At 42.9% G+C, this 27818-nt stretch overlaps 1 protein-coding gene across 3 annotated transcripts in view; it reads left to right on the plus strand.

Annotated features, from left to right (window-relative positions):
* The first annotated feature begins 1777 nt into the window (after positions 1-1777).
* The window catches only part of LOC120060719 (AMP deaminase 1-like), a 32168-nt gene continuing 6127 nt past the window's right edge, over positions 1778-27818 (plus strand). Inside the window, exons 1-14 of one of the 3 annotated variants that reach the window (XM_039010123.1) lie at positions 1778-1799; positions 8691-8696; positions 9568-9733; positions 20057-20222; positions 20830-20995; positions 21113-21335; positions 24106-24235; positions 25014-25208; positions 25451-25582; positions 25670-25833; positions 26531-26657; positions 26913-27076; positions 27234-27354; positions 27470-27643. In XM_039010123.1, the coding sequence (XP_038866051.1) occupies positions 1778-1799; positions 8691-8696; positions 9568-9733; positions 20057-20222; positions 20830-20995; positions 21113-21335; positions 24106-24235; positions 25014-25208; positions 25451-25582; positions 25670-25833; positions 26531-26657; positions 26913-27076; positions 27234-27354; positions 27470-27643 (1956 nt within the window). Of the gene's footprint in view, positions 1800-8690; positions 8697-9567; positions 9738-11776; positions 11801-13639; positions 13674-20056; positions 20223-20829; positions 20996-21112; positions 21336-24105; positions 24236-25013; positions 25209-25450; positions 25583-25669; positions 25834-26530; positions 26658-26912; positions 27077-27233; positions 27355-27469; positions 27644-27818 lie in introns of all 3 variants that reach the window. The other 2 variants (XM_039010125.1, XM_039010124.1) reach the window with 2 other exon arrangements.

A 27818-nucleotide genomic window follows, 5' to 3' on the forward strand; every position in this document is an offset into this window, starting at 1 on the left:
GAGACTAGCACTGGAGTAATATGATCACATTTTTTGGTTCTAGTCAAGATTCTAGCAGCCGTGTTTAGCACTAACTGAAGTTTATTTAGTGCTTTATCCGGGTAGCCGGAAAGTAGAGCATTGCAGTAGTCTAACCTAGAAGTGACAAAAGCATGGATACATTTTTCTGCATAATTTTTGGAAATAAAGTTTCTGATTTTTGCAATGTTACGTAGATGAAAAAAAGCTGTCCTTGAAACAGTCTTGATATGTTCGTCAAAAGAGAGATCAGGGTCCAGAGTAACGCCGAGGTCCTTCACAGTTTTATTTGAGACGAATGTTCAACCATCAAGATGAATTGTCAGATTCAACAGAAGATCTCTTTGTTTCTTGGGACCTAGAACAAGCATCTCTGTTTTGTCCGAGTTTAAAAGTAGAACATTTGCAGCCATCCACTTCCTTATGTCTGAAACACAGGCTTCCAGCGAGGGCAATTTTGGGGCTTCACCATGTTTCATCGAAATGTACAGCTGTGTGTCATCCGCATAGCAGTGAAAGTTAACATTATGTTTCCGAATGACATCACCAAGAGGTAAAATATATAGTGAAAACACGAAATGTACAGTTGATTTGTCAGAGGACAAACCATCCACAGAGACAAACTGATACCTTTCCGACAGATAAGATCTAAACCAGGCCAGAACTTGTCCGTGTAGACCAATTTGGGTTACCAATCTCTCCAGAAGAATGTGGTGATCGATGGTATCAAAAGCAGCACTAAGGTCTAGGAGCACGAGGACAGATGCAGAGCCTCGGTCTGACGCCATCAAAAAGTAATTTACCATCTTCACAAGTGCAGTCTCAGTGCTATGATGGGGTCTAAAACCAGACTGAAGTGGTTCAAGTGGAACCACTTACTCTTTCATACTTGTTAGTGTTGTTGGAGACTACACAGCCAAAAGCCTTTTTTCTGGACCATGCAACTTTTCAGGCAGGATTTGTCTGGTGTTCCTTAGCTTTTGTATGTTCTTACCTTTCCAACTGGCAAACTAGCTATTATTGGCTAATGAGAAGCTGCCCTTTCCTGTACAGTGTTCAAAGGCTTTTGGAGTATGATCTTTTGAGGGTGAAGTGGACTTTGAAGCGGGTTCTTTACTGTTGAAGCTGAATATTTGATGCTCAACTTTTTCACAGCTGACAATGACACCACAATATGAGTCTACTGTAGTAGCTTTTGCTGAAGACATTTTGCAATGATTTGCAAACACTGCTAGATATTTTAAATATTTAATTGTGTACATGCACTAGTATAAATGACAGAGTAAGAGTTAAAAAGTGTAAGAAAATATTCACTGAGGAATAGGTAATGTAATCTTAAATATAAGATATTCTCCTTTTGCCTACTGTTCATTGTGGATTACCTTTCCAGATAATTATTTTCCAGTCGTTTTCCCACTCTGTCCATGACCACCCTTCTGGAAAAAAAAATGTCTATGCTCTTGAACTTGTCCAGAAAAAAATGAGTGTGTGCTTTTGAACTTGTAACACCAGACCCTCACCCTCTCTCCCGCTATGTGTACTTGTCAGTGAGACTTGGCATGTTAAAACTTAAAATAGAGTGGTGACGCGGAATCCTCTGTCATGTATCCAGTGTGGGCACAGCAAGCTCTGGTTACACAGCGCAAGCACAGTTTCATATTGCATTGGAGAGGCAGAGGGCTCCACACTTCCCGCTACACCAGTCCAGTAGCTGACCAGCTTTGCCAGTCCTCAGGGATCGAGTTTGTGGAATTGAACCATGCCTAAAGTCAATATGCCAGGTGAGTCGTCTGGTGTGTGCCACTGCCATTGTATTGGCAGACTGCTGCCCCACTTTCAAGCCATGCCCAGGCCTGAGATTGTTGGTAGTCCTGTCATGCAGCATTGTAGCCAGTAGAACACAGATTTCCAGAGTGCAGTATTTTATATATGAAAACGTAGTTCTTTGGTAAATAGACTTTATTCAAGTACAATGATTTCTCTCTCTAATCTTAATCTTCCCGGGTTTATATTTATTTAATATCTTGTTTATTAAAGGGTGACTGCACTTCCTGATTTAACCTAGTGTTTCAACAATGATCATTAAGAAATGCTAGCAAGTTCGTTTTGTGTGACCTGGGTGGGCTGGGTTTGCTTATTTTTGACCATTCCATTGGTCATCCTAAGGATAGGTCTCTGCCCACCCGGGGCACCGGGCCATGCAAAGCGAACCTGCGCTGTCTTTTAACAGAAAACCACCACACATGTTAATAGGCAAAAGGGGGAATTAATTGTTGACATAATTGTAATCCAAACCAAATCCTCAAGTAAGTCATGAAGCAGTCACTAACCATACTCCGTTTTGGACGAGACTGACTTTATGACCAAAATTATCCTATTTACACTTTGTAGTAAATTTTGACACTAGTATAAATGTTTGACTCCTATCGATGCCACATAGGCCAGTAAAGGGCAGTTGACCTTTAATGGACTACCCATATTTTATTGTGAACGTCAAACTCTAAATATGTGTTGGTAACTCAAATTTGTTGGTCACTTACCTCTGCTGATTTGTCCCCTCATGTTTTGTCAGAAGAATTTTTCTTTCAGACAATCCATTCAGAAATGTTAATTGTAAAGATTTATACAGGATAAAAGTTCCTAATCTCAATTTGACTCAATATCAGAAAGCTTTGATATGTTGATTGACTAATCCACCACACCAGGTCTTGAGCACAGACCAGCCAACTGTTCAGGTGATAAATTCCCATTGAGGCACTTGTTTGTCTGTCAGTACCACTCTGACGTTATAATTGGTGGGCAGAGAATTGGCTTGACAGCTTTAATACGTTGTTGCAGTCATGCACAGTGTTCTTGGTTGGTCATCAATCGACAAGATAATTGAAAAAAACATGATTATTTTATTTCATAATATACATAATTTAAAACAGCCAAGTTCTATTCACAACGGTATTCAGTTGGTAAGAGACAGACATTCCGTAAATACTAGGAATAGATTGTCCACCATCTATGCGTTATCCAGACAGAAAAGAGAAATAGGCAAAAGAACATTTCGATTTAGAGCAATAAAGAAATGGAATAAATTAACTGAGCAAACCAGAAACCTTTCAATATATACATTTAAACATTATTTTAAAAAGATTTAAATATAATACATAGAAATGTTTTGGGACTATAGTAGATGAAGAATCAATATTTTTTAGATTGAGTATTTATGGGTCATTAGGTGAAAATGTGTTCGTATTATAAATTGTATTTTAATGTTTAAGGACTCTTGGAAGATTAGTCCAAATGGGGACTAAAAGAGATCCAAATCAAATCAAATCAAATACGAAGTCGTTAAGGCGTAATTTGAACCTCTACCTATGGACAAGCAGTCCAACATTACAAAATTCTTCAGAGTGGTGGGGAGTCTTCCCAGTTCAGAATATGAATATGTTACATTGAACATGCATGTGGACCAATATGCATGTGGACCACTACAGTTGAAGTTGTAAGTTTACATACACCTTAGCCAAATACATTTAAACTCAGTTTTTCACAATTCCTGATATTTAATCCTCGTAAAAATTTGGATCACCACGTTATTTTAAGAATGTGAAATGTCAGAATAATAGTAGAGAGAATGATTTGGGTCAAACGTTTCGGGTTGCCTTCCACAAGCTTCCCACAATAAGTTGGGGGAATTTTGGCACATTCCTCCTGACAGAGCTGGTGTAACTGAGACAGGTTTGTTGGCCTCCTTGCTTACACACGCTTTTTCAGTTCTGCCCACACATTTTCTATAGGATTGAGATCAGGGCTTTGTGATGGCCACTCCAATACCATGACTTTGTTGTCTTTAAGCCATTTTGCCACAACTTTGGAAGTATTCTTGGGGTCATTGTCCATTTGGAAGACCCATTTGCGACCAAGCTTTAACTTCCTGACTGATGTCTTGAGATGTTGCTTCAATATATCCACATAATTTTCCCTTCTCATGATGCCATCTATTTTGTGAAGTGCACCAGTCCCTGCTGCAGCAAAGTACCCCCACAACATGATGCTGCCACCCCCGTGCTTCCTGTTTGGGATGGTGTTCTTCGGCTTGCAAGCCTCCCCCTTTTTCCTCCAAACATAACAATGGTCATTTTGGCCAAACAGTTCTATTTTTGTTTCATCAGACCAGAGGACATTTCTCCAAAAAGTACGATCTTTGTCCCCATGTGCAGTTGCAAGCCGTAGTCTGGCTTTTTTAATGGCAGTTTTGGAGCAGTGGCTTCTTCCTTGCTGAGCGGCCTTTCAGGTTATGTCAATATAGGACTCGTTTTATTGTGGATATAGATACATTTGTACCTGTTTCCTCCAGCATCTTCACAAGGTTATTTGCTGTTGTTCTGGGATTGATTTGCACTTTTCGCACCAAAGTACGTTCATCTCTAGGAGACAGAATGCATCTCCTTCCTGAGCGGTATGACGGCTGCGTGGTCCCATGGTGTTTATACTTGCATACTATTGTTTGTACAGATGAACGTGGTACCTTCAGGCGTTTGGAAATTGTTCCCAAGGATGAACCAGGCTTGTGGAGATCTACAAAAACAATTCTTGGCTGATTTCTTTTGATTTTCCCATGATGTCAAGAAAAGAGGCACTAGTTTTGAAGGTAGGCCTTGAAATACATCCACAGGTACACCTCCAATTGACTCAAATGATGTCAATTAGCCTATCAGAAGCTTCTAAAGCCATGACATAATTTTCTGGAATTTTCCAAGCTATTTAAAGGCACAGTCAACTTAGTGTATGTAAACTTCTGACCCACCGGAATACTTTAATGATAATTGAAATAATCTGTCTGTAAACAATTGTTGGAAAAATGACTTGTGTCATGCACAAAGTAGATGTCCTAACCGACTTGCCAAAACTATAGTTTGTTAACAAGAAATGTGTGGAGTGGTTGAAAAAATAGTTTTAATGATTCCAACCTAAGTGTTTGTAAACTTCCGACTCAACTGTATGTGTGTGATGCCTTTTAAGCTGCATTTAGACAAGTAGCCCATTTCTGATCTTTTTTGTTCTTAGGCTATTGTCCAAACATTTTGTTAAACGAAAGCAATCCAAGCTTTTGTGAGTGTATCAATCAATGCTACAACAGCTAGCCCCAAATTAGCATGGTCACGAAAGTCAGAAAAGCAATTAAATTAATCGCTTACCTTTGATAATCTTCGGATGTTTGCACTCACGAGACTCCCAGTTACACAATAAATGTTATTTTTGTTCGATAAATATTACTTTTATAACAAAAAAACGCCATTTGGGTTGCGCGTTATGTTCAGAAAACTACAGCCTCGTTCCGGTCTTGAAAGGCAGAAGAAAATTCCCAAACGTATCAGATTCAAAAATATTACTAAAAATATTTATATATCATGCAATCACAAGTGAAATATACCAAAACACAGTTTAGCTTGTTGTTAATCCACCTATCATGTCAGATTTTGAAAATATGCTTTGCAGCGAAAGCAATCCAAGCTTTTGTGAGTGTATCAATCAATGCTACAACAGCTAGCCCCAAATTAGCATGGTCACAAAAGTCAGAAAAGCAATAAAATTAATCGCTTACCTTTGATAATCTTCGGATGTTTGCACTCACGAGACTCCCAGTTACACAATAAATGTTATTTTTGTTCGATAAATATTACTTTTATAACAAAAAAACGCCATTTGGGTTGCGCGTTATGTTCAGAAAACTACAGCCTCGTTCCGGTCTTGAAAGGCAGAAGAAAATTCCCAAACGTATCAGATTCAAAAATATTACTAAAAATATTTATATATCATGCAATCACAAGTGAAATATACCAAAACACAGTTTAGCTTGTTGTTAATCCACCTATCATGTCAGATTTTGAAAATATGCTTTGCAGCGAAAGCAATCCAAGCTTTTGTGAGTGTATCAATCAATGCTACAACAGCTAGCCCCAAATTAGCATGGTCACAAAAGTCAGAAAAGCAATAAAATTAATCGCTTACCTTTGATACTCTTCGGATGTTTGCACTCACGAGACTCCCAGTTACACAACAAATGTTATTTTTGTTCGATAAATAATACTTTTATAACAAAAAAACGCCATTTGGGTTGCGTGTTATGTTCAGAAAACCAAAGCCTTGTTCCGTTCGACAAAAATTCCAAAAAGTATCCGTAATGTTCGTAGAAACATGTCAAATGTTTTTTATAATCAATCCTCAGGTTGTTTTTAACAAACATAATCTATAATATTTCAACCGGACCGTAACCTATTCAATAAGAGAGAAAAAGAAAATGGAGAGCTACCCCTCTCGCGCGCAGGAACTAATCAGGGGACACCTGACTAGTTTTGAAAAATCTCAATAATTTTTCAAAATAAAAGCCTGAAACTATGTCTAAAGCCTGGTCACAGCCTGAAGAAGCCATTGGAAAAGGAATCTGGTTGATACCCCTTTAAATGGAAGAAAGACGGGCCAGGAAACACAGATTAATTTTAAAAAAATCACTTCAGGGTTAGATATTCTCAGGTTTTCGCCTGCAGAATGAGTTTTGTTATACTCACAGACAATATTTTGACAGTTTTGGAAACTTTGGAGTGTTTTCTATCCTAATCTGTAAATTATATGCATATTCTACGATCTGGACCTGAGAAATAGTCCGTTTACCTTGGGAACGTTATTTAAAAAATAAAAAAAAGTAAAATCTGACCCCTAGCGTCAAGAGGTTAATGCAGCTGGTGGCCACACCAGATACTAACTGTTACTATTGATTTTGCCCCCCCCCCCCCCCCCTTATTTCATTTCTGTTCGTTACATGTCTGTGGAACTTGTTCAGTTTATGTCTCAGTTGTTGAATCTTGGTATGTTCATACAAATATTTACAACGTTAAGTTTGCTGAAAATAAACGCAGTTGACAGTGAGAGGATGTTTCTTTTTTTGCTGAGTTTAGACAACAGGGACTAGAGAGAAAATGGGCACAGGAAAAACTACGCTAGTAGACTTGCCGAAACAAGACGAACTAGCAACAGACCAACAAAAAACACAGGTATAGATGCACAGGGGATAATGGGGAAAATGGGTGACACCTGGAGGGGGGTGGAGACAAGCACAAGACAGGTGAAACAGATTAGGGTGTGACATTTAGAAAAACATTTATTCTTCATCCAAGGATAACGTATAGAGCAGGAGTACTCAAGTACTATTTGAGAAGTTCCGGTCACACACATTTCGTAGGTGGCAAACGTCTGGATGGATAATGTCATTTATCGGCGTAGTAACAGACCCCCACCTCTCAACCTATGCAACCCCAAACTCTTCACACCCCTCTTGTTGGAGGAGAGAAAATGTTACTGTTTTAAAGCTCATTTTCTGCAATTCTATGCATTCTTCCGTGTCTAATGTGTGTTTATATGATTTTTAATGTTTTTATTTACCGGGACCTATTGACCCTGTTCTGGGTCCGGACCCGGTCCGCCAGTTGAGTATAGGGGGGTATAGAGAATAAATTAATCAAAGGTGGCCTGTCTCAGTGAGTCACTGTACATGGGAATGCATGACAGGAAACTCAACAAACAAGATGCTCTTGGTACTCCAGACTTGTTTGTGCTGTGAAGGGATAAGTAAATGTTTTCTTTCCCCCATCCCCTGAATGTTGGGAATCTCATGGATGATTCTACTCTTTGCATGGATCTTAGAGATACAACATTAATAATTCCATTAAGCCTACTACTGGACTAAAATGCATGCTCAATAGAGAATCTATATTAAAAGTTGGGTTTAAAGGAGAAGTTCAGTATTTTACAACTCAACTTTGGATGGGTCCTCACCCTGAAAGTAGTCTATGGGCTAGGAGATACTGTAATCCATGGTTCGGTTTTCTTTAAACAGCCACTACAAACTTCAGCTAACTTTAGCCAACGCTAGCTAAAACTCCATGGAAGTGATAGGCGTACATTCGTGCAATGTAAAAAAAATAATAAGAAGAAGAAAAGGCCAAATCACCACGTTCAAACCAAGTTGATTTGAAATGATTTGGCCATGGATTTTAGAAAATTGAACGCATGCCCCTATCATTTTGATTTTAGCTAGCATTGGCTAAAGTTAACTTAAGTTTTTAATAGATGGTAAAAAAAAACAAAAAAACATAGATTACAGTTAATCTTGGCCCATAGGCTACTTTCAGGGGGAGGAACCATCTAACATTAGAAATGAACCAGTGTCTGACTGACTACTATTTTAGAACCATGACATACTGTTTTGCAATAATCTTAAATTAAACGTAACATGTTCCCTAAATATCATGATTCATATTCTACCAAAAACAATGACCGGTTGCCTTACTTCTCTAAGTAATTTCATGCTTGTTAATTAACCTTTAACCTAGTTGATTTTGTTGTGTCTTTTCAGTCATGTTGTGATTCATTGTTAGTATTTCATCAACACATTCATGAGTTAACTTAATTGACTATCATTATGTTCATTATCTCATGCTGAATCCTTGGATGGTTACATGTTCCATCTCTAAATGGGAAAAGGGTTTTCCGTCGTTTGATCAAATAAAACAGACCAGGGAAGGGTGTCTCATTCATTTTAATCTGTAACCTGACTTTTATTTTGTTTAATTGGTTCCCTTTTGGTTTATCCTCTCCTCTCCTGCTGCGGAATGCAATATCAGGTCAAAGTAAGTTTGAAGGGTGAGAAGAAGACAGCAATCCTAGAGTAGCCTGACCCTGCGTGTATGTCCCACCACTGAAATGTGTGACTGCCAACATTCATTCACTCACTTATTTGTCATAGAATAGAGTTTGCAGTGGATGCTAGACAAATTAATAAGTCAATAAATGTATCAGTCTGATGGCGCATGAGGTTTCTGGGCCTAGTTGAGTCCAGAGATACTCTGGCCCCATGAACAAGATAGGCCAAGAGTTTCTGCAGTTGTGTAGTATCACAGCCTCTTTTGTCTTGTTTGGCTCTAGAAGGCTGTTTTGTTTGTACTGTAGATGTTGATGTATCAGTAGAGCAAGCTTTTGAGTGTTTATGTGAGTCGTCGGGCCCTATTGTTTGTGCTGGATTACTGTAGCTCTGTGTGCATGGAACCTTGTGTTACCAGTCCAAGCTAGTGATCAGAGCTGTGGGAGTTGAAGTTGGACCAAGTTCTGCTTGGTCTTATACACACAAAGCATGCATTGCTGGAGTGTTTTCAACTGCAGTAAGGTATGTCTAATGTTTCCCTCTGTGGTACTACCTTGTTGTTTACAAGATCATTTCATTCAATAATTTAAATCATGATGGATTTGACCATCCTAGCTTGCTTGATCATTCACACCTGTTGTATCTATGCTGTTGATAGCTTGTTTCATGTTCAGTGCTTGTTTCAGGTCAGCGCTCCATGTTGTCCATTTCAGTGCATCATGTCCTGTGTAGTGCACTTTAAAGCTTTTGGGAAACAAAATGTGATGTGGCATATGACATAAGAAAAGTGCACACTTAGTAACTTGCTATTACCTTACAAAAAACGGGGTGGGTAACAAGTTTGTATATGTTTCTGCCAGAGACCGATGAGCACATGCGTGCCTTTGCAGAGGAAGTCTTTGCATCTGAGACCAAAGGTGAGGGCGTCCGCGATGAGATTTCCTTGTTTGAAGAGCAAGATGACTGTCCCATCCTTAAACAGGAAATGGCCTACCACCTGCACACTGAAGAAGATACTGAGAAACGGTGGGTATTAGCAGAGAGGAAGATGTGAAATAGAGGGTTTACTCCTGATATCAGTGGATGCACATGGCATTTCATCAACTTATATACACTACCGTTCAAAAGTTTGGGGTCCCTTAGAAATGTCCTTGTTATTGAAAGAAATGTATTGACCATTAAAATAACATAACATTTATCAGAAATACAGTGTAGACATTGTTAATGTTGTAAATGACTGTTGTAGCAGGAAACGGCAGATTTTTTAAATGGAATATCTACATAGGCGTACAGAGGCCCGTTATCAGCAACCATCACTCCTGTGTTCCAATGGCACGTTGTGTTAGCTAATCCAAGTTTATCATTTTAAAAGGCTACTTGATCATTAGAAAACCCTTTTGCAATTATGTTAGCACAGCTGAAAACTGTTGTTCTGATTAAAGAAGCAATAAATCTGGCATTCTTTAGACTAGTTCAGTATCTGGAGCCTCATCATTTGTGGGTTCAATTACAGGCTCAAAATGGCCAGAAACAAATAACTTTCTTCTGAAACTCGTCAGTCTTTTCTTGAACTGAGAAATTAAGGCTATTCCATGCGAGAAATGTCCAAGAAAATGAAGATCTCGTACAACGCTGTGTACTACTCCCTTCTCAGAACAGCGCAAACTGGCTCTAACCAGAAAAGAAAGAGTCCCGGTGCACAACTGAGCAAGAGGACAAGTACATTCGAGTGTCTAGTTTGATAAAGCGCTGTTCTGTGAAGGGAGTAGTACACAGCGTTGTACGAGATCATCAGTTTCTTGTAAATTTCTCTCATGGAATAGCCTTAATTTCTCAGAACAAGAATAGACTGATGAGTTTCAGAAGAAAGTCCTTTGTTTCTGGCCATTTTGAGCTTGTAATTGAACCCACAAATGCTGATGCTCCAGATACTCAACTAGTATTCCTTATGCAGCTGGTTGAGAGAATGCTAAGAGTATGCAAAGCTGTCATCAAGGCAAAAGGTGGCTACTTTGAGGAATCTAAAATACAAAATATATATTTTGATTTGTTTAACACTTTTTTGGTTACTTCATGATTCCATATGTATTATTTCATAGTTTTGATGTCTTCACTATTATTCTACAGCGTAGAAAATAGTAAAATAAAGAAAAACCCTTGAATGAGTAGGTGTGTCCAAACATGACTAGTACTGTGTGTATATGTCACGTAGAGTAGGCCAGAAGGCTAAACTGGAAAACCTAACCTCTATCAAAATAAAAAGATGGCGGAGCCGCAAAAGTTCTTCTGTGCAAGGGTGTTTATTTACATAGAATTCCGGAACAAAAACAACAGTACTGCCATCAAACATATACCTTATGGGCCAGCTAAAAACAATGCTACCCCATCCGCAGCTCAATCCACAAATGCCTCTCTATGAACTGAAAGAGAGGCTCCTTTTGTAGGGCTAGCCCCTCCCCTCAGAACAATTAACACCAATTAATTAAGCAATTACCTATACAAACCTACATTTTCCCTTTAACTAAACATACTAAAGTATATACATTGCAACATGTTTTTTATGAAACAATATCACAATATAACATTTACAAAATTACATCACTACTGACAGTGTCTTTCAATATGCCTATTTACATTAATGAGCCATTTGGGACAGGCACTACAAAGTCAGCCCAATTCCCTTAGCTCGGGTCCTTATCCAGCATACCCGGAAGCTACAGAGATGGAGAGAGAGAAGAACAGAACAAACGCTCATCCACAACATCAATAAGTATAATAAATATTGCTTATATTAAATATGAACACTGACATAAGTGTGAAATGTATGTACTAAGACAGAGAAGTTAACTTGTGTGTCGACCCACATTGTTAACTTATCTGATAACGGAGCAGGGAGGAGTGATGAATGTGTGCGTGCATTAAAGTACCAAATGCGGCCCGCGGCCAGTGACGGACTTCTAAGTCACATTACCTTCCTCCTCTCCTGAAGTGACCAGGTTCGGGGGCCTTGATAGGTAGTCCGCTGTGATGTTTTCTTTTCCTGCCTTGTGACGGACACAGAACCTAAAGGGCTGGAGCGCTAGATACCACCTGGTCACACGAGAATTCCGGTCCTTCATGGTCTGGATCCAGGTCAGTGCTCTGTGGTCTGTGTGCAGGTCAAATTCCCTCCCAAGAAGGTAGTAACAGAGGCTATCTAGGGCCCACTTTATAGCCAGGCACTACTTCTCGATTGTAGAATACCTGGTTTCCCTGGACAACAGCTTCCGACTCAGGTACAGCACAGGAAGCTCTTCTCCTGGCTCCCCTTGGGCCAGTACAGCTCCAATTCCCACAGCCGAAGCGTCCACCTGCACGAGAAACCTCTTCTGAAAATCAGGGGTCTGGAGAACAGGGAATGAGCACAGCCATTTTTTCAGCATCATGAAGGCTTCCTCACACTCCTCAGTTCACTTCACAGGGTTGCTGGCCACCTTTGAAGTAAGGTTGGTCAGAGGGACAGCGATGGTCGAAAACTGGGGAATGAATCTCTGGTACCACCCTGCCAGACCTAGGAAGGACTTTACCTGTGTCTTGGTTCTGGATTGAGGGCTGTTCCTGATGGACTCCACTTTGTCCACCTGAGGCCGAAGTTTACCCTTATCCAGCTGGTAACCCAGGTACTTTGTGTCCTGTTTCGCCCATTCACACTTCAGGAGGTTAAGCGTGAGGCCTGCATCATGGATCTTCCCCAGGACTCTGCTAAGATGCTGTATGTGCTCCTCCCAGGAGTGGCTGTAGATCACCACGTCGTCCAAGTAAGCAGCACAGTAATCGTCACAGTCCTGGAGGACCTTGTCCATCAGCCTCTGGAAAGTCCCCATGAAGGCCAAACGGCATGACCTTGAACTGGAACAGGCCCATCGGCGTCCGGAACGCAGTGTAGGCCTTGGATTGTTCATCCAGGGGCACCTGCCAGTACCCTTTGCAGAGATCCAATGTGGTGATGTAATGAGCTCTACCTATTCTCTCCAGTAAGTCGTCAATGCGGGGCATGGGGTAGGCATCAAACTGGGAGATGGCATTCACCTTTCGGAAGTCCATGCAGTCGCGCAAAGAGCCATCCTTCTTTGGGACAATGACAATAGGGCTGCTCCATTCACTTGAAGATGGCTCGACAACATCCATTTCTATCATGGTGTGGACCTCTTCCTTGAGGGCTACTACCAGCCTCTCAGGCACACGGTAAGGATGCTGGCGGACAGGGTTCTGGCCAGGCTTCAAACGAATGACGTGTTCTAGGACTTTGGTTCTTCCTGGTCTCTGACTGAAGAGGACTGGATACTTGCCAAACAGCTGCTTCAGCTCATCTTGCTTGTCTTCTTCCAGGTGAGCCAGTCTGACTTCTGCTCGTTCTTTCCATGCCTCTGTGACCACATCTGACTCGTCCTCTTCTTCTACTCTGCGGACCAGAAAGGACTTTCCCTTGGAGAGGTCCTCTTTCTCCTCCCAGGCCTTGAGGAGGTTCACATGATAGGTTTGCTTCTTCTTACCCTTGTCCGGGTGCAGCACCTCGTAGGTCACCGGGCCCATCTTCCTCCTGATTAGGTACGGCCCTTGCCATTGCGCAAGGAGCTTGCTGGTAGACGAGGGAAGGAGGAGCAGGACTTTCTGTCCTGGCTCAAACTCTCTGTGCCGAGTGTGCTGGTCATACCCTCTCTTCTGGGCCTTCTGGGCTTGCTGAAGGTTTGCCCTAGCTTCCTCTCGGTACTGCTCCAACCTCTCTCGAATCTGGAGGACAAACTGGACAATCCCCTGTCCTGAGGTAGCTACTGGGGAACCTTCCCAGCACTTCTTCAGCAGGTCCAGTGGTCCTTGCACTGGCCATCCATAGAGGAGTTCGAATGGCGAGAAACCTGTCGATGCCTGAGGCACCTCCCTGTAAGCAAAAAGCAGAAAGGGTAACCACTTATCCCAGTCTTTACCAGTGTCAGCCACAAACTTCCTCAGTATGTTCTTGAGTGTTTGATTGAATCTCTCTACGAGCCCATCCGTTTGGGGATGGTAGGGAGTGGTCCTCAAGCCTTTAATGCCCAGCTGTTGGTGGAGTTGAACCATCAGTCGCGAGGTGAAGTTTGTCCCTTGGTCCGTCAGGATTTTATCTGGGATTCCTACACGAGAGAAGAGCTGAACAAGAGCACTGATTATTTTTGGAGTGGTTATTGAACGGAGTGGGAAGGCTTCTGGGAACCGGGTGGCATAGTCACAGATCACCAATATATACTTGTAACCTGCGCTACTCTTCTCCAAGGGTCCAACAATGTCCATTGCAATTCTCTTGAATGGGGTAGAGATAACTGCCAGTGAACATAGAGTTGCCTGGTCAGACCTACGGACAGCACTGGTTTTCTGGCACGTGGGGCATGTTTTGCAGTAGGTTTGTACATCAGTATACATGGAGGGCCAAATATATAGAGAGAGAGAGGAGGAAGGTAATGTGACGTAGAAGTCCGTCACTGGCCACGGGCCGCATTTGGTACTTTAATGCAGGCACACATTCATCACTCCTCCTCACTCCTCAGATAAGTTAACAATGTGGGTTGACACACAAGTTAACTTCTCTGTCTTAGTACATACATTTCACACTTATGTCAGTGTTCATATTTAATATAAGCAATATTTATTATACTTATCGATGTTGTGGATGAGCGTTTGTTTGTTTGTTCTGTTCTTCTCTCTCTCCATCTCTGTAGCTTCCGGGTATGCTGGATAAGGACCCGAGCTAAGGGAATTGGGCTGACTTTGTAGTGCCTGTCCCAAATGGCTCATTAATGTAAATGGGCATATTGAAAGACACTGTCAGTAGTGATGTAATTTTGTAAATGTTATATTGTGATATTGTTTCATAAAAAACATGTTGCAATGTATATACTTTAGTATGTTTATGTAACCGATGTGAAATGGCTAGCTAGGTAGCGGTAGTGCGCGCTAGCAGCCTTTCAGTCGGTGACGTCACTTGCTCTGAGACTTGAAGTAGGGGTTCCCCTTGCTCTGCAAGGGCCGCGGCTTTTGTGGAGCGATGGGTAACGACGCTTCGTGGGTGACTGTTGTTGATGTGTGCAGAGGGTCCCTGGTTCGCGTCGGGGCGAGGGGACGGTCTAAAGTTATACTGTTACATTTAGTTAAAGGGAAAATGTAGGTTTGTATAGGTAATTGCTTAATTAATTGGTGTTAATTGTTCTGAGGGGAGGGGCTAGCCCTACAAAAGGATTGGATTGAGCTGTGGATGGGGTAGCATTGTTTTTAGCTGGCCCATAAGGCATATGTTTGATGGCAGTACTGTTGTTTTTGTTCTGGAATCACTATGTAAATAAACACCCTTGCACAGAAGAACTTTTGCGGCTCCGCCATCTTTTTATTTTGATAGAGGTTAGGTTTTCCAGTTTGGCCTACTCTACGTGACATATGGTGGCAGTGGTGGGATGGCGCACCGCAAAGCAGTGAATTCCAACAAGAGAGGTAAAGGAATGCATAAAGGATTGCGTTCTCAGCAGCAGCATCAACTGTCAGAAAAGGTACCTGAAGTTGAAACGGGGTGGAATACCATGGAATCGTCTGGTGAAGAAGAGGTCAAGTATGAGAAACTTGGAGCCCGACCAAGGGGCCAAACACAACCAGAACCGTTTGAGCTACCGGTTGAACCAGCACATACAGCCATAAAAGACCAGCTGACTGAAGGAGCAGTTGGGGGACCAGAACCACGCCCAACCATGGTAGCCCTTTTCCAGCAACTTTTCACCTGCCTTGAGAGGAGGGACAAAGACCTCAAGCAGGAGTTCCGAGGTCTACGCCAATCTATCCTCACAGCTCCTTACCAAGCGAAACTCGTCAGTGAGAGCGCAAGATTGGGTCTGCCAACACCAGGACGACAAAGGCTTGACGCAGCAGGGACTTCAACTCCACAGCAGGCTCCCCAAGCAGTAATGAGGCCAGCACCAGGAAACCAGTCCAGCAGTGTTAACGTCCATCTTCCAGCATTCCTGAGGAAGGAGCCAAAGATGCCCTCATACCAGCAGGGGGAGGACATTGAAAACTACCTGCTGAGGTTTGAGCGCATGGCCAAGACGTGGCAGTGGCCCGAGGTAGAGTGGGCCTGCAGGCTTGTCCCATTGCTCACGGGCAAGGCCTTAGAGGCTTACACAGCAATGGATGAGGGGCTGTCCAACGTCTACAAGGTCTTGAAGGAAGCGCTGCTGGTGAAGTTCAACATCTCCCCGGAGACCTACCGTCAACGCTTCAGAGCTGCATCGACACCATCGGGTGAGTCGCCGACAGAGACGTACCACCGCCTCAAGGGTCTCTAACGACGATGGGTTCGACCGGAGGAGAAGACACAGGACGAAATCGGTGAGGTCATCATCCTCGAGCAACTTCTACAAGTTCTACCACACAACATTCGAACCTGGGTCCGAGAGCACGAGCCCAAGGATGGGCTAATGGCGGCCAAGCTTGCACTGCAGTACCTTAATGCACGTAAAGGGGGCCCACCACGACCTGCAGCACCTGCTCCAAGGAGTCTCAGGACACAAGGGACATCAGAGACGCCAGAGATGGTGGAGGTAACTCTGGGGGTTATGTGTCTGGAAGGAGGGAGGTATGGGATCATGCAGTTCGCTCTGATTGGAGGGGTCTGACCTGTTTTTACTGCCGGCAGCAGGGGCACAAAGCTTCAATGTGTCCGCTACGTAAATCCAAGCTCTCAGGTTACTGTTATGTTCCAAGAGAGGGGGATGGTGTTCAGAATAGACAGAGTGGGGAAGGGTCAGGCTGGGTACCTGTAAAAGTGAATGGTAAAAGTCTTACTGCAATGATTGACACCGGCAGTTCCCTGTCGTTAATCAAAAAGGTAATGTACCTGTTAATGACATTGATTACGGTCACCAGACACTGATCCAATGTGTCCATGGGGACCAGTCACAGCAGCCCACAGCTGAGCTCACAGTTGAGATTCAGGGTCAGAAATACCTCCTCAAAGTTGGGGTAATGGAGAAGCTACCTTTGAGATGATTTTGGGGAGGGATGTGCCTGTACTCTCTGATCTGTTGGGAAGTGTGGGGGGTCAGCTATATGAGCAGTCAGTTGGCCAGTCTGATGTTCAGGTGTCATGTTCAGTTGTCACTCGTGCCCAGGCCAAAGCTGGTTTACAACCTCTGCCTGACTTGTGTGATAGTCTGTGCGAGGGGGGAACCAAAGGGCCCAGAAAGTCACGCCGCCAGCGGCGTCTTGAGAAGTATGTGGGAACCCCTGTACCTGTTGCTGATGTGTCTGGGTTAGAGGTGCAATGGGATGTTCCACAAAATGTTGCTACACTGCAGAAGTCTGATGCAACATTGAAAGGTTTATTTGACAAGGCCTTAGCTGGGGACAGTCAATCTTCATGTGGGGGGATTTACACGGGAGACAACCACATACTCTACCTTGGGTCAGAGGCAGATGGCAGGAAGTTGGTGGTGCCATTTATCTGTAGACCACTTGTTCTCAACCTTGTACATACAGTTCCATGGGCAGGCCATCTAGGGCAACATAAGACCTATCTTAGGCTAGGCTCCCGTTTCACATATATATACGTGTGTAAATAAAAAATAGTTGTGACTTTTGGTCACACGCGTATCTGCCCTCTCATTGGCTAGAATGGTACCACCTGATCTCGCCTGCCTGCCATCTTTGAGGACATGTATTTCCAATGTTAGAGTGGTCACCTCGTCAATATAACAGGGGTGAGGTGATAAGGACACGCCCAGTCCCCAAAATGTATGGAGAGCAATAGTAATAGCGTCTTTTTTGTAGGCACTAACTCCGACAATGGTTGTTGAACATTTTTTAGTTTTTGGATAAATGCCAAAAATAAGGTCTGTGGTAAACACAGGCTTAGGAGATCTTATAACTTTTGTTCTATGATCATCTTCATCAGATAACGTACATTTTTGTGAATTTTGAAGCATGTATGTAATTGTTAAAAGCACGTTAAGCACAAAGGCTTCATAATTCATAAAGGTCATGTTAACTGACTTATATCAAAGGACAAAACGTATAAGATTTCCTAAGCCTGTGTTAACCTCGGCGTTTATCTCAAAAACCATAGGAATGGCTGAACGAACCAGAGGTAACTCGTTTCCGTTTTTTAGGACTACAACAAGCTCCATGTCGTGCTTGAATGGTGACGAACAAATTCAGTTCAGTCAGTCGTTCTAATGACTCCACCCGACGCTTGTGGCTAGAAACTTCAGCCTGAATGTGAAACTTGTCTGCCGAAGATGGGACTTGAGACAGTGTTTAGAATCATTCCGTTTTCAGAGTTAATTTTTTTTTTTACAACAATCTATTCGTTAATAATTTCTTTGTACATTTTCGGTGAAAATCCCTACCTATAAATGTGCTTTAGATGTTACACTGGCCTGATATTGCCAGCTAGCTAGCTACTTTCCCATCCTTACTACCGTACAGCAGTGCTCGGCAAGCGGGAGCGAAGGACCCTGTCCCCAGCAGTGATGCCAACGTAGCAATTTTATTGCTAGATTTAGCAACTTTTTTTCAAACAGCACCTAGCAACAAATGTAGCTACTTTTAAAAATATATTTGGAACTTTTAGCAACTTTTGAAAAGTGACTCAAACGCTAGAATGCATGCATTTTCCCTCTAAATGACACAAAAACGATTTTCTCTGTCACACTCAGTCACAACACACGTGCCTGGCTGCAAAAGTACATTGTGAGTGACGTCAGCAGCGGGCGCTCAGCTCGTGCACAGGCAGCAGCAATTTCAGTAAATTGCAAATCATTGTTGGCTGACTGCAGCAGCAGTAGTACGTGTTCGACGAGCCAAACCCAATGAATATAGTTGGTCACGAATGTTTGATCTTGAACAGAACTTACAACATCAATCAACATGTCTCAATCAAAACTGTACAGCCAGAAGTACAGAAAAGAGTGGGAGTCTGTACCTGAACAAATGTCAAATCATATTTTTTGCCGAGATGGCCAGTCAATTTGAGTAACGTTATTGTGTATTCTACGTAATGACGCAGATTTACGTTATCACGCAATGACATCACAACGGCATTTAGCAACAAATCAACCTGCCTCTAGCAACTTACCCTGAAAATTAGGTGGCAACACTGGTCCCCAGCGTGTTGTTGTGTTGCAGTTTGCAGCGCCAACGCTCCCCATTGAGAAAGTAGACAATCACGGTGACATCCAGATGGTTACTACCAATATTACAAGTTATTTCTCGTGTAGGCTGTTATCCTACTCTAAAAATAATCAAGTGGGATGGAAGAAATTTGCTACGTTAGCTACCGCCAGCGACGTGATACAGATGCCCAGTGGGAAGCACTTCGATAACAGACCTTTGCACTGGTCATTCGCACCAGCTTGTCGTTACGTTAGCTAATCAAATCAAACTTTATTTGTCAAATATGCCGAGTACAACAAGTGTAGACCTTACTGTGAAATGCTTACTTACAAGCCCTTAACCAACATTGCAGTTCAAGAAGAGTTAAGAAAATATTTACCAAATAAACTAAAGTAAAAAGTAACACAATAACGAGGCTATATACAGGGGGTACCGAGTCAGTGTGCTGGGGTACAGGTTAGTTGAGGTAATTTGTACATGTAGGTAGAGGTGTCAATGTAGCAGCAGTGTACAAAAGAAATGGAGAGGGTGTCAATTTAAATAGTCCGGTGGCCATTTGATTAATTGTTCAGCAGACTCATGGCTTGGGGGTAGAAGCTGTTAATGAGCCTTTTGGTCCTGGACTTGGCGCTCCAGTACCGCTTGCAATGCGGTAGCAGAGAGAACAGTCTATGACTTTAGTGACTGGAGTCTCTGACAATTTTATTGGCTTTCCTCTGACACCACCTATTATATAGGTCCTGGATGTACTGGGCCGTATGCACTGCCCTCTGTAGCGCCTTACGGTCAGATCCCGAGCAGTTGCCATACCAGGCAGTGATGCAACCTGTCTCGATGGTGCAGCTGTAGAACTTTTAATTGGCATGTCACGGTGATATCCAGATGGTGACCAATACAAGTAATTTCTCCCTCGCCGATTGAACTAAATATCACTTTATATTACCAGTTTTAACTAGCACCATGCTGCTGTTGTTGCCAAGCCAGCTAACCTGCATAAACTAACTAGCTGGGATTGGCTCATCAGGACGACGGTATGACTGACTGAACCGAATCCATTCATCTCAGCTGGGTGACATATGTCATCAATTTGGGTGTACCAGACATGTCCATATAGTCTCGCTCTTTGCCTTATCACTAAATCCACTCTTTGTCTGTCGCACCTCCCCTGTCGCTCGGCAGTAAGAAGAGACTACAAAAGTGTCGCACCATGACTTTGCCTCCGTCCATGAGTGACCAGGCCAGGAAGGTGCTGGCACCTGTGGCGGAGGTGTTTTTGGACACCCCAACCTACCTAGAAGTGCCTGACTTCCAGAGAGTGGCCATCATTGGAGACTACGCCTCTGGGGTATTATATCTTAGCTATGTAGCCTATGTTTCTCTCTTATCCAGGTTAGACTTATTGAGATCAAATCCCCTTTGCAAGAGAGACCTGGTCCAACAGGATGGACCCGCTCATAAACTCATACATAACACATTATCTATGCTGCCTCCTCCCTCTCCTCCTCAAATAGCAGCAAATGTCTTGTGGCCCTGGGTGTGAACTTGACCACTATGGCTAGTACGTGTCTCTGGGTCTGGGTCATTTACCTCCTGTAGGGAAGCCTCCTCAAGGAATAGATCCCTCTACACTGGAGACTAGGAGCCCACAGCAGATGCCTGGGTTTAAGTTTAAAAAATGTCTCTGACATTTACAGAGAGAAATCATAAGGAGGACGTGGGGCCTGCTTATCAAACTGTTTGTAGTTCACTTTCCCCTCTGCCAACTTAAGCATTACTACATAACCCACTTATGAATATTATCAAATTATTTGGTCCCATTGTAAACTGACAACTTGCTGACAATTATCCATTTGTGTTAGATCAGTAATTACTTCAAGGGATGGAAGGATGCATTTATTTTTTTAAGTATTGGAACAGGGCACTTATTCCATCATTCCCCTCGCTACTCATAGGTGACCATGGATGACTTTGAGCTTTCCTGTAAGGGTGTGTACCGTGCTCTGACCATCAGAGAGAAGTACATGAGGCTGGCCTACCAGCGCTTCCCCCTCACCACATCCCAGTACCTGAGGGACATTGAGGGAGAGCCCTTTAAGCCTGAACAATCCGTGCAACCAAGTAAGTGAATAGGCTGGAAAGTGTGAATGTAAATGTCTGGGGTATGCATACAGTAGTTTCTCGTGACAGATGATTACTGCCAAGAAAGTATCTAACAGCTACCATTTTGTTTGCCAGTCTTCACATCCCCACCCAAGGAGGGCGAGGACCCCTTCAACACCAAGTGCCTGCCCGAAAACCTGAGCTGGGTAGCGCGTATGAAGGACGGTGTCATCTACGTGTACAAAGACGCAGCAGAGGCCGACCAACACAAACCCATCAAGAACATGCCCGCCCCCCACTACGAAACCTTCATCGACGACATGAACTTCCTCATTGCTCTGATTGCACAGGGCCCAACGTGAGTTTTACTGCACAATGAGAGGTCAACTCCAACCTAATCTCATTACAAGACACTTCCGGCCAAATGCGAAGAGTCTGGTGGACCTAAGTGGCAAACCTGGGCTTGGTTAGCCAATACAGAACTTCTTCGATGAGGTTTAACGGCGGTTGGCATCCAATACATTTTGCATTACCGCCACCTACTAGACTGGAGTACAACTCCCTTATACTTTGCTTGAAAGAATAAATAACTAAACAAGTACCCTACCATCTAACACTACACTCACAAAAAAATACAAATAATACAAAAGGACACCACCCTTCTCTACTATTTAAATCTATTAAGTCCTACCTCAGGCCAACTACCTGAAAGGATGGGACACCACCACTTAACACACCCTGTAACTCTTCTGATGTCAAGTCTCGCACACCCAAATACCTCTCTGCAGCTGCCACCACAACCTCAATTTTCTGCGACTTATGTTCCATCCCTGCAGTACAGTTCATAACCATTGCTGTAAATGCAAAAAATCCAATCTTCCTGAATAATATATATCACTTGATGGCCTATCCCTCAGTACTGGTACAGATCTACTACTCACACCACTCCTCCCAGGATCCCTCCTCTTTGACCCATCTTCCTCTACTTTCTTCACTGCCTCATCATATGACAACTTCTGCACTACTCTAACCCTGGAAACCTCAACCTGCCTCTCTCACACAGGACATTTCTGACCCCCAGCCCCATGGGCACCCCTACAATTAACACATAACACTCCTTTCCCCAATGCTACACATTTCTTTGTCTCATGCCCTTCTGCACACTTCTCACACCTAGGAACCTCCCTCCTACACACTGCTGCCACATGCCCATAAGCTTGACACATGTAACAACGTAATGTATTCAGCACAAAAGCTCATACAGGATAACTTATATATCCTAACATCACTTTGTCGGGCAAAGACTCAACATCAAAATTCAAAAGAACAGACAATGACTCTTTTGTTTCACCACTCACGCCACCCTGTCTGCGTCGCACCAAACAACGAGCATCACAAACTCTGGGAATCTTCCCCTTCAGTTGGTCAACTTTTACATGTCCTGCTACCCCAGTAATCACTCCTTTCAATGGTGCCCTTTTCTTGAGCCCAAAACAATTCACATTTTTTGCCCCCATTCGTTTAACGCGGAGCACCTTCTGCCTCTGACCAGCAGAAACACAAACAATTATCAAAAGACCACTTCTGGTTACCTTCACCGATTCCACAGCACCCAACTCTGTTTTCACGCACCCTGAAACCACAAATGGATCAGCCAAAAGGCTAGGGGCCACTTTTTCCAAAAACTTCACTCCTACTGTCACAGACTCATCTTTATCCTGGCCCTCGGTGCAAGCCTCGGGCACCTACCACCTCCGATACTTTGACCTCATTCACTTCCATTTCTCCTCCTGTCTTTAGCTCATTCTGCTTACACTTTCTACCATTCTTCTTTAACAAACCATCTCCATTTTTCCTGCTATTTTTAACCTACTCAAGCTCACCCTCTTCCACCCTCTCTCTCTTAGACCTCCTCTGCCTGTTTTTTTCCCTCCATTCCTCCTCCGTATTCCAAGTATACGTCTCCTTATGATAATACTGCACTTCTCCTGACATGCATCTTGATCTTCTCAAGGGACGCCATTTAACCAGCTGTCACAATCTCCATATAATCAGCACAAACCCCTCGGGATCACCAATACAGAATGATCAGGAGAAACTCCTGACACCCAGGCATTGGCTTAATCTACCAACCAATCATCTCCCACAACCCCTTCCTCTTCACCCTCCCCGGTACGTGTCTTGTGCGCAACACAAATTCCTGCCTGGGTCTTGCCTCCATTTGGAGCCACGCCACGCAGTTGTGATTCGTTAATTTAATTACAACTACTTTAATCAGTAAGGTCACTCCCATTGAATTCTGTTGTCACTCCCACTAAGGCCAACTTTTAAACATTGATGTTTGATTTTTTTTTGTCATTTAGCAGACGTGCTTATCCAGAGCGACTTTGAGTGCATACATTTTCATATTTGTTCATACGAGTCCCCCATGGGAGTCAAACCCACAACCCTGGCGTTGCAAGTGCCATGCTCTACCAGCTGAGCTCACGGGACTATGTCCCATGCTTATATGCACTTAGCCCAAGAATGTACTCTTAAGGAGTGTAGGCGAGCCTACCGTTACTCCTTAAGGTCCTAACTCTATAAAGATGTGTAGAATTTTTTGGGGGGAAAATTATTTCTCGCTGATATCAAAGATATGTTCCACAAGCTATGCGTGTTCATGTTCAGACAGAGCATCGGCCTTTTAACACAAGTCTCCCTAGAAGAAGATACCTTCATCAATAGACGCTAAAGGTAGTTAGCATCTATGAATTTGGTAATATGTGCTGTGCGCAATAGCCTGGGAGCGAGGTTAACTCCAACCCAGCAGAGCCACAGCAGTGTGTATGTGCTGGCTTTTGATCCAACCCTGGTTAAACACTTGCATCAAGTGAGCTAGGCTGCATTTACACAGGCAGATCATTTCTGATCTTTTTTTTCTTTCCACTAATTGGTCTTTTGACAAATCAGATCAACTTTTGCCAATAATTGGGCAAAAGATTAGAATTGGGCTGCCTGTGTAAATGCAGCCTTAGGGCTGGTCTGGAACAAATAATCCAACATATGGACTACATATCACACCACGAAATGCCTAACAACTTTACAAGATCCACATTACATTTTTGTCTGTCTTTCCTGGGTGGCAGTAAGACATACAGTCACCGTCGTCTGAAGTTCCTCATGTCCAAGTTCAATGTGCATGAGATGCTGAACGAGATGGAGGAGATGAAGGAGCTGAAGCTGAACCCCCATAGGGACTTCTACAACTGCAGGAAGGTAGATAGCTACCACCTTACAAAACATATTAGTATTTAGCCTAGCTTATTAAACCTAAGACCTCTTGGTGTAATGGTTAAGGTGCTGGCTTAAAACACATGCACAACCAGACATTGGTTTATTGATCGGAAATTACAGAACAATTACTAGGATTTTCTGCCTGTAGCAACAATAGTGGATAATGCTGAAAATACCGGTAAAAGCAGGTTTTGGCTAGGTAGTATACAGTTTGTCAGAATTTACTTTTTGTAGCCGGTTAGGAGAATTAGATTAAAGTTAGGAAAAGGGTTAGCTAAAATGCAACAACAACAAAAAGCACATTTTTGGCATCAATTTGACATAAGCTGTATCCTCCCTAGCCATGAACGTAAAAGCACAGTGTTTCCATTTCTGCACCTAAAAGTAGGGCCCAAGACATGGTCAATCACAGAGCACATTCAACACTGAAAATAACTGCCTGTAACAGGGAAATCTTCACCCTGTTACACCAGTTTAATTTCATTGATAAAAATGACAGCAATAACAAAATTACAAAAAAGACCTTTCAACAGATATCTTATATTTGTGAATGCAAAAGACGTCTATGGGTTTTAGAGTAGGCTACTTTAACTTCCTACAACCTGGGTGTGACTTCCGCTTCTGCTCCCAAATAGCAAATGTTGTGTGCTCTGCTCCCCCTGTTGTTCAAGCAGTGTCAGTACACCCCAAAGAGAACTCATAATAACTTGTAAGTAACTCAACTATTTTTTTCTCATAACTCCTGTGTGTGCTGTTGTAGGTAGACACCCACATCCATGCAGCTGCCTGCATGAACCAGAAGCACCTCCTGCGCTTCATCAAGAAGTCATACAGGGTGGACGCTGACCGTGTAGTGCAAAATATTAAGGGCAAAGATGTGACCATGAAGGAACTGTTTGCCAACCTCAACCTACACCCCTATGATCTCACTGTCGATTCCCTGGATGTGCACGCTGTGAGTTCTACCTCTAGCTAGTGTAGCGTTCAAAGGGGAAATGCAGTCCTGTGGCCAAAGTGAGTCTGCTATTACCTCCTGTGTAATAAAGTTCCAAACCTCTTGGCAGAAGCCGTAGAATGCGTATATAGTAAAATGCATATAGTGAAACAATATGCAGCTTTGATATTTTTATTATTTTTCCATTGCCAGTGTGTACATTCCCTGTTTTTTACATGCTTCTCTCACCCTCTTCTCTCAAGGGCAGACAAACCTTTCAGCGTTTTGACAAGTTCAATGCCAAGTACAACCCTGTGGGAGCCAGTGAGCTGCGTGACCTGTACATGAAGACAGAGAACCACATCGACGGAGAGTACTTTGCCAGGATCATTAAGGTTAGACTCTGCTATGGCTGAGTTAGTATCCCTTTTGTAAACACTGCTTAATTACAACCAGCTAATTCTCAATTTTTTCGCACCCAGGAAGTGGCATCTGACCTGGAGGATGCCAGGTACCAATATGCCGAGCCCCGACTTTCCATCTATGGCTGTAAACCTAATGAGTGGACCAAGCTCTCCGGCTGGTTCAACAAGCATAGAGTCTTCTCCCCTCAACTCAAGTGGATGATTCAAGTGCCTAGGATCTAGTAAGTTCTATCCCTCTGTTCATCAGTGAATGTACTTGTCACGCCCGTCCTCCTCCTCGTCTGAGGAGGAGTAGTTGGAAGGATCGGAGGACCAATATGCAGCATGGTAAGTGTTCATCTTGATATTTATTTAAAAAGAGAACACTGAACGAACTATACAAAAATAACAAACAACGAACGTGAAGCTATCAAATAATAGTGCTGACACAAAACACTACACATAGACAATCACCCACAACCCACAATTACAAAACAGGCTACCTAAATATGGCTCCCAATCAGAGACAACGACAAACACCTGCCTCTGATTGAGAACCATATCAGGGCAAACACATAGAAATAGACAAACTAGACATACAACATAGAATGCCCACTCAGATCACACCCTGACCAAACAAAACATATAAACATACAAAGCAAACTATGGTCAGGGCGTGACAGTACTTCCCTCTTTCTGTACCCTTTTTATTATTAGATTCTTCAGGAAGTGTTAGAAATACTAGAGGCATGGATATACAGAGTTTGGCAAACTCAGTAAAAAATTATACTATTTTATGAGTGTCATGTTGGTCTCAAAGTAAAAAACAAAACCTGAACAGAATATATTTTTAAATGGCTCTCTAAATAATGATATTCGTGCATTTAGAATAATGTCTGACTAACTTCTAACTGTTCATTCTCTGTACTTCCACCTCAGTGACATCTTTAGAGGCAGGAACTTTGTGCCCCACTTTGGAAAGATGCTGGAGAACATCTTCATGCCTATTTTCCAGGCCACTATCGAACCCCACGCCAACCCTGAACTCAGCATCTTCCTCAAGCATGTGAGTGAGACTGGCATGAGAGACCAGGGATAAAGGAGGTTTACATTTTTTATTTATAATTTCAAGGGGTATTTCACCCGAATGTCCTAATTCATGATTGTTCTCCAGCCTTGATGGAATTTTTTTCAGAAGGGAGGAATTTGATTTTTAAAATTTGACATTTTCAACCACTTTATAAAAAGAAAGATTGGTATGTCGAAAATGCATTGAATATCAAGGCAATCTCTTAATTCTCCATCTTTCTCTGTTCTGTAGGTGACAGGTTTCGACAGTGTGGATGACGAGTCCAAGCACAGTGGTCACATGTTCTGCACCAAGAGCCCCAAGCCAGAGGAGTGGGACATTGTCAAGAACCCCTCCTACAGCTACTACATCTACTACATGTATGCCAACATCACTATGATCAACCAGCTACGCAAGTGAGTATCACATGTCAAATCACAATCCACATGTCCTTCAAGAAATTGTTTCAGAAAAAGTACAAATCCAACAATGATACACCCGTATCATTATCAGTGTCTTACAGTACATGGCCATCATTTTGTCTCTGAGTCTGATTTTATGTTTGCTTCCTAGAGCTAGGGGAATGAACACCTTCCAGTTCAGGCCCCACTGTGGAGAGGCTGGAGCCGTCACCCATCTGCTGGCCTCCTTCATGACCGCTGACAACATCTCTCACGGCCTCAATCTCAAGAAGGTCAGTAGCCTCTCCAAACAAAATAGCCTCCTCTCTTTGGCACCATCAACACATGACACAACTAACTTCTACGGTCTTAATGTTGATGTTTGTATTTAACACTCCCACCCAACAGAGCCCCGTGTTGCAGTACCTCTACTTCCTGGCCCAGATTCCCATTGCCATGTCTCCACTCAGCAACAACAGTCTCTTCCTGGAGTATGCCAAGAATCCTGTTCTGGAGTTCCTCAAGAAGGGCCTGATCGTCTCCCTGTCCACTGATGACCCTATGCAGTTCCACTACACCAAGGTGAGGCCAAACTGGGTGCACGTCCGGTACTGTCTGTGTTGTGTAGGACGATATGTATGTTTTGGGCTCTCTTGGTTCATGTTGGTGCATTACGTGCCAATCAACTGACCTAGGGTGCCGTTCATTGGTTTAACCTTTAAGTTCAGAATGGCAATGGTTGGTAGAGAGTAAGCCA

This window comes from Salvelinus namaycush, chromosome 16 (genome assembly GCF_016432855.1).
Source record: "Salvelinus namaycush isolate Seneca chromosome 16, SaNama_1.0, whole genome shotgun sequence".
Lineage (NCBI taxonomy): Eukaryota > Metazoa > Chordata > Actinopteri > Salmoniformes > Salmonidae > Salvelinus > Salvelinus namaycush.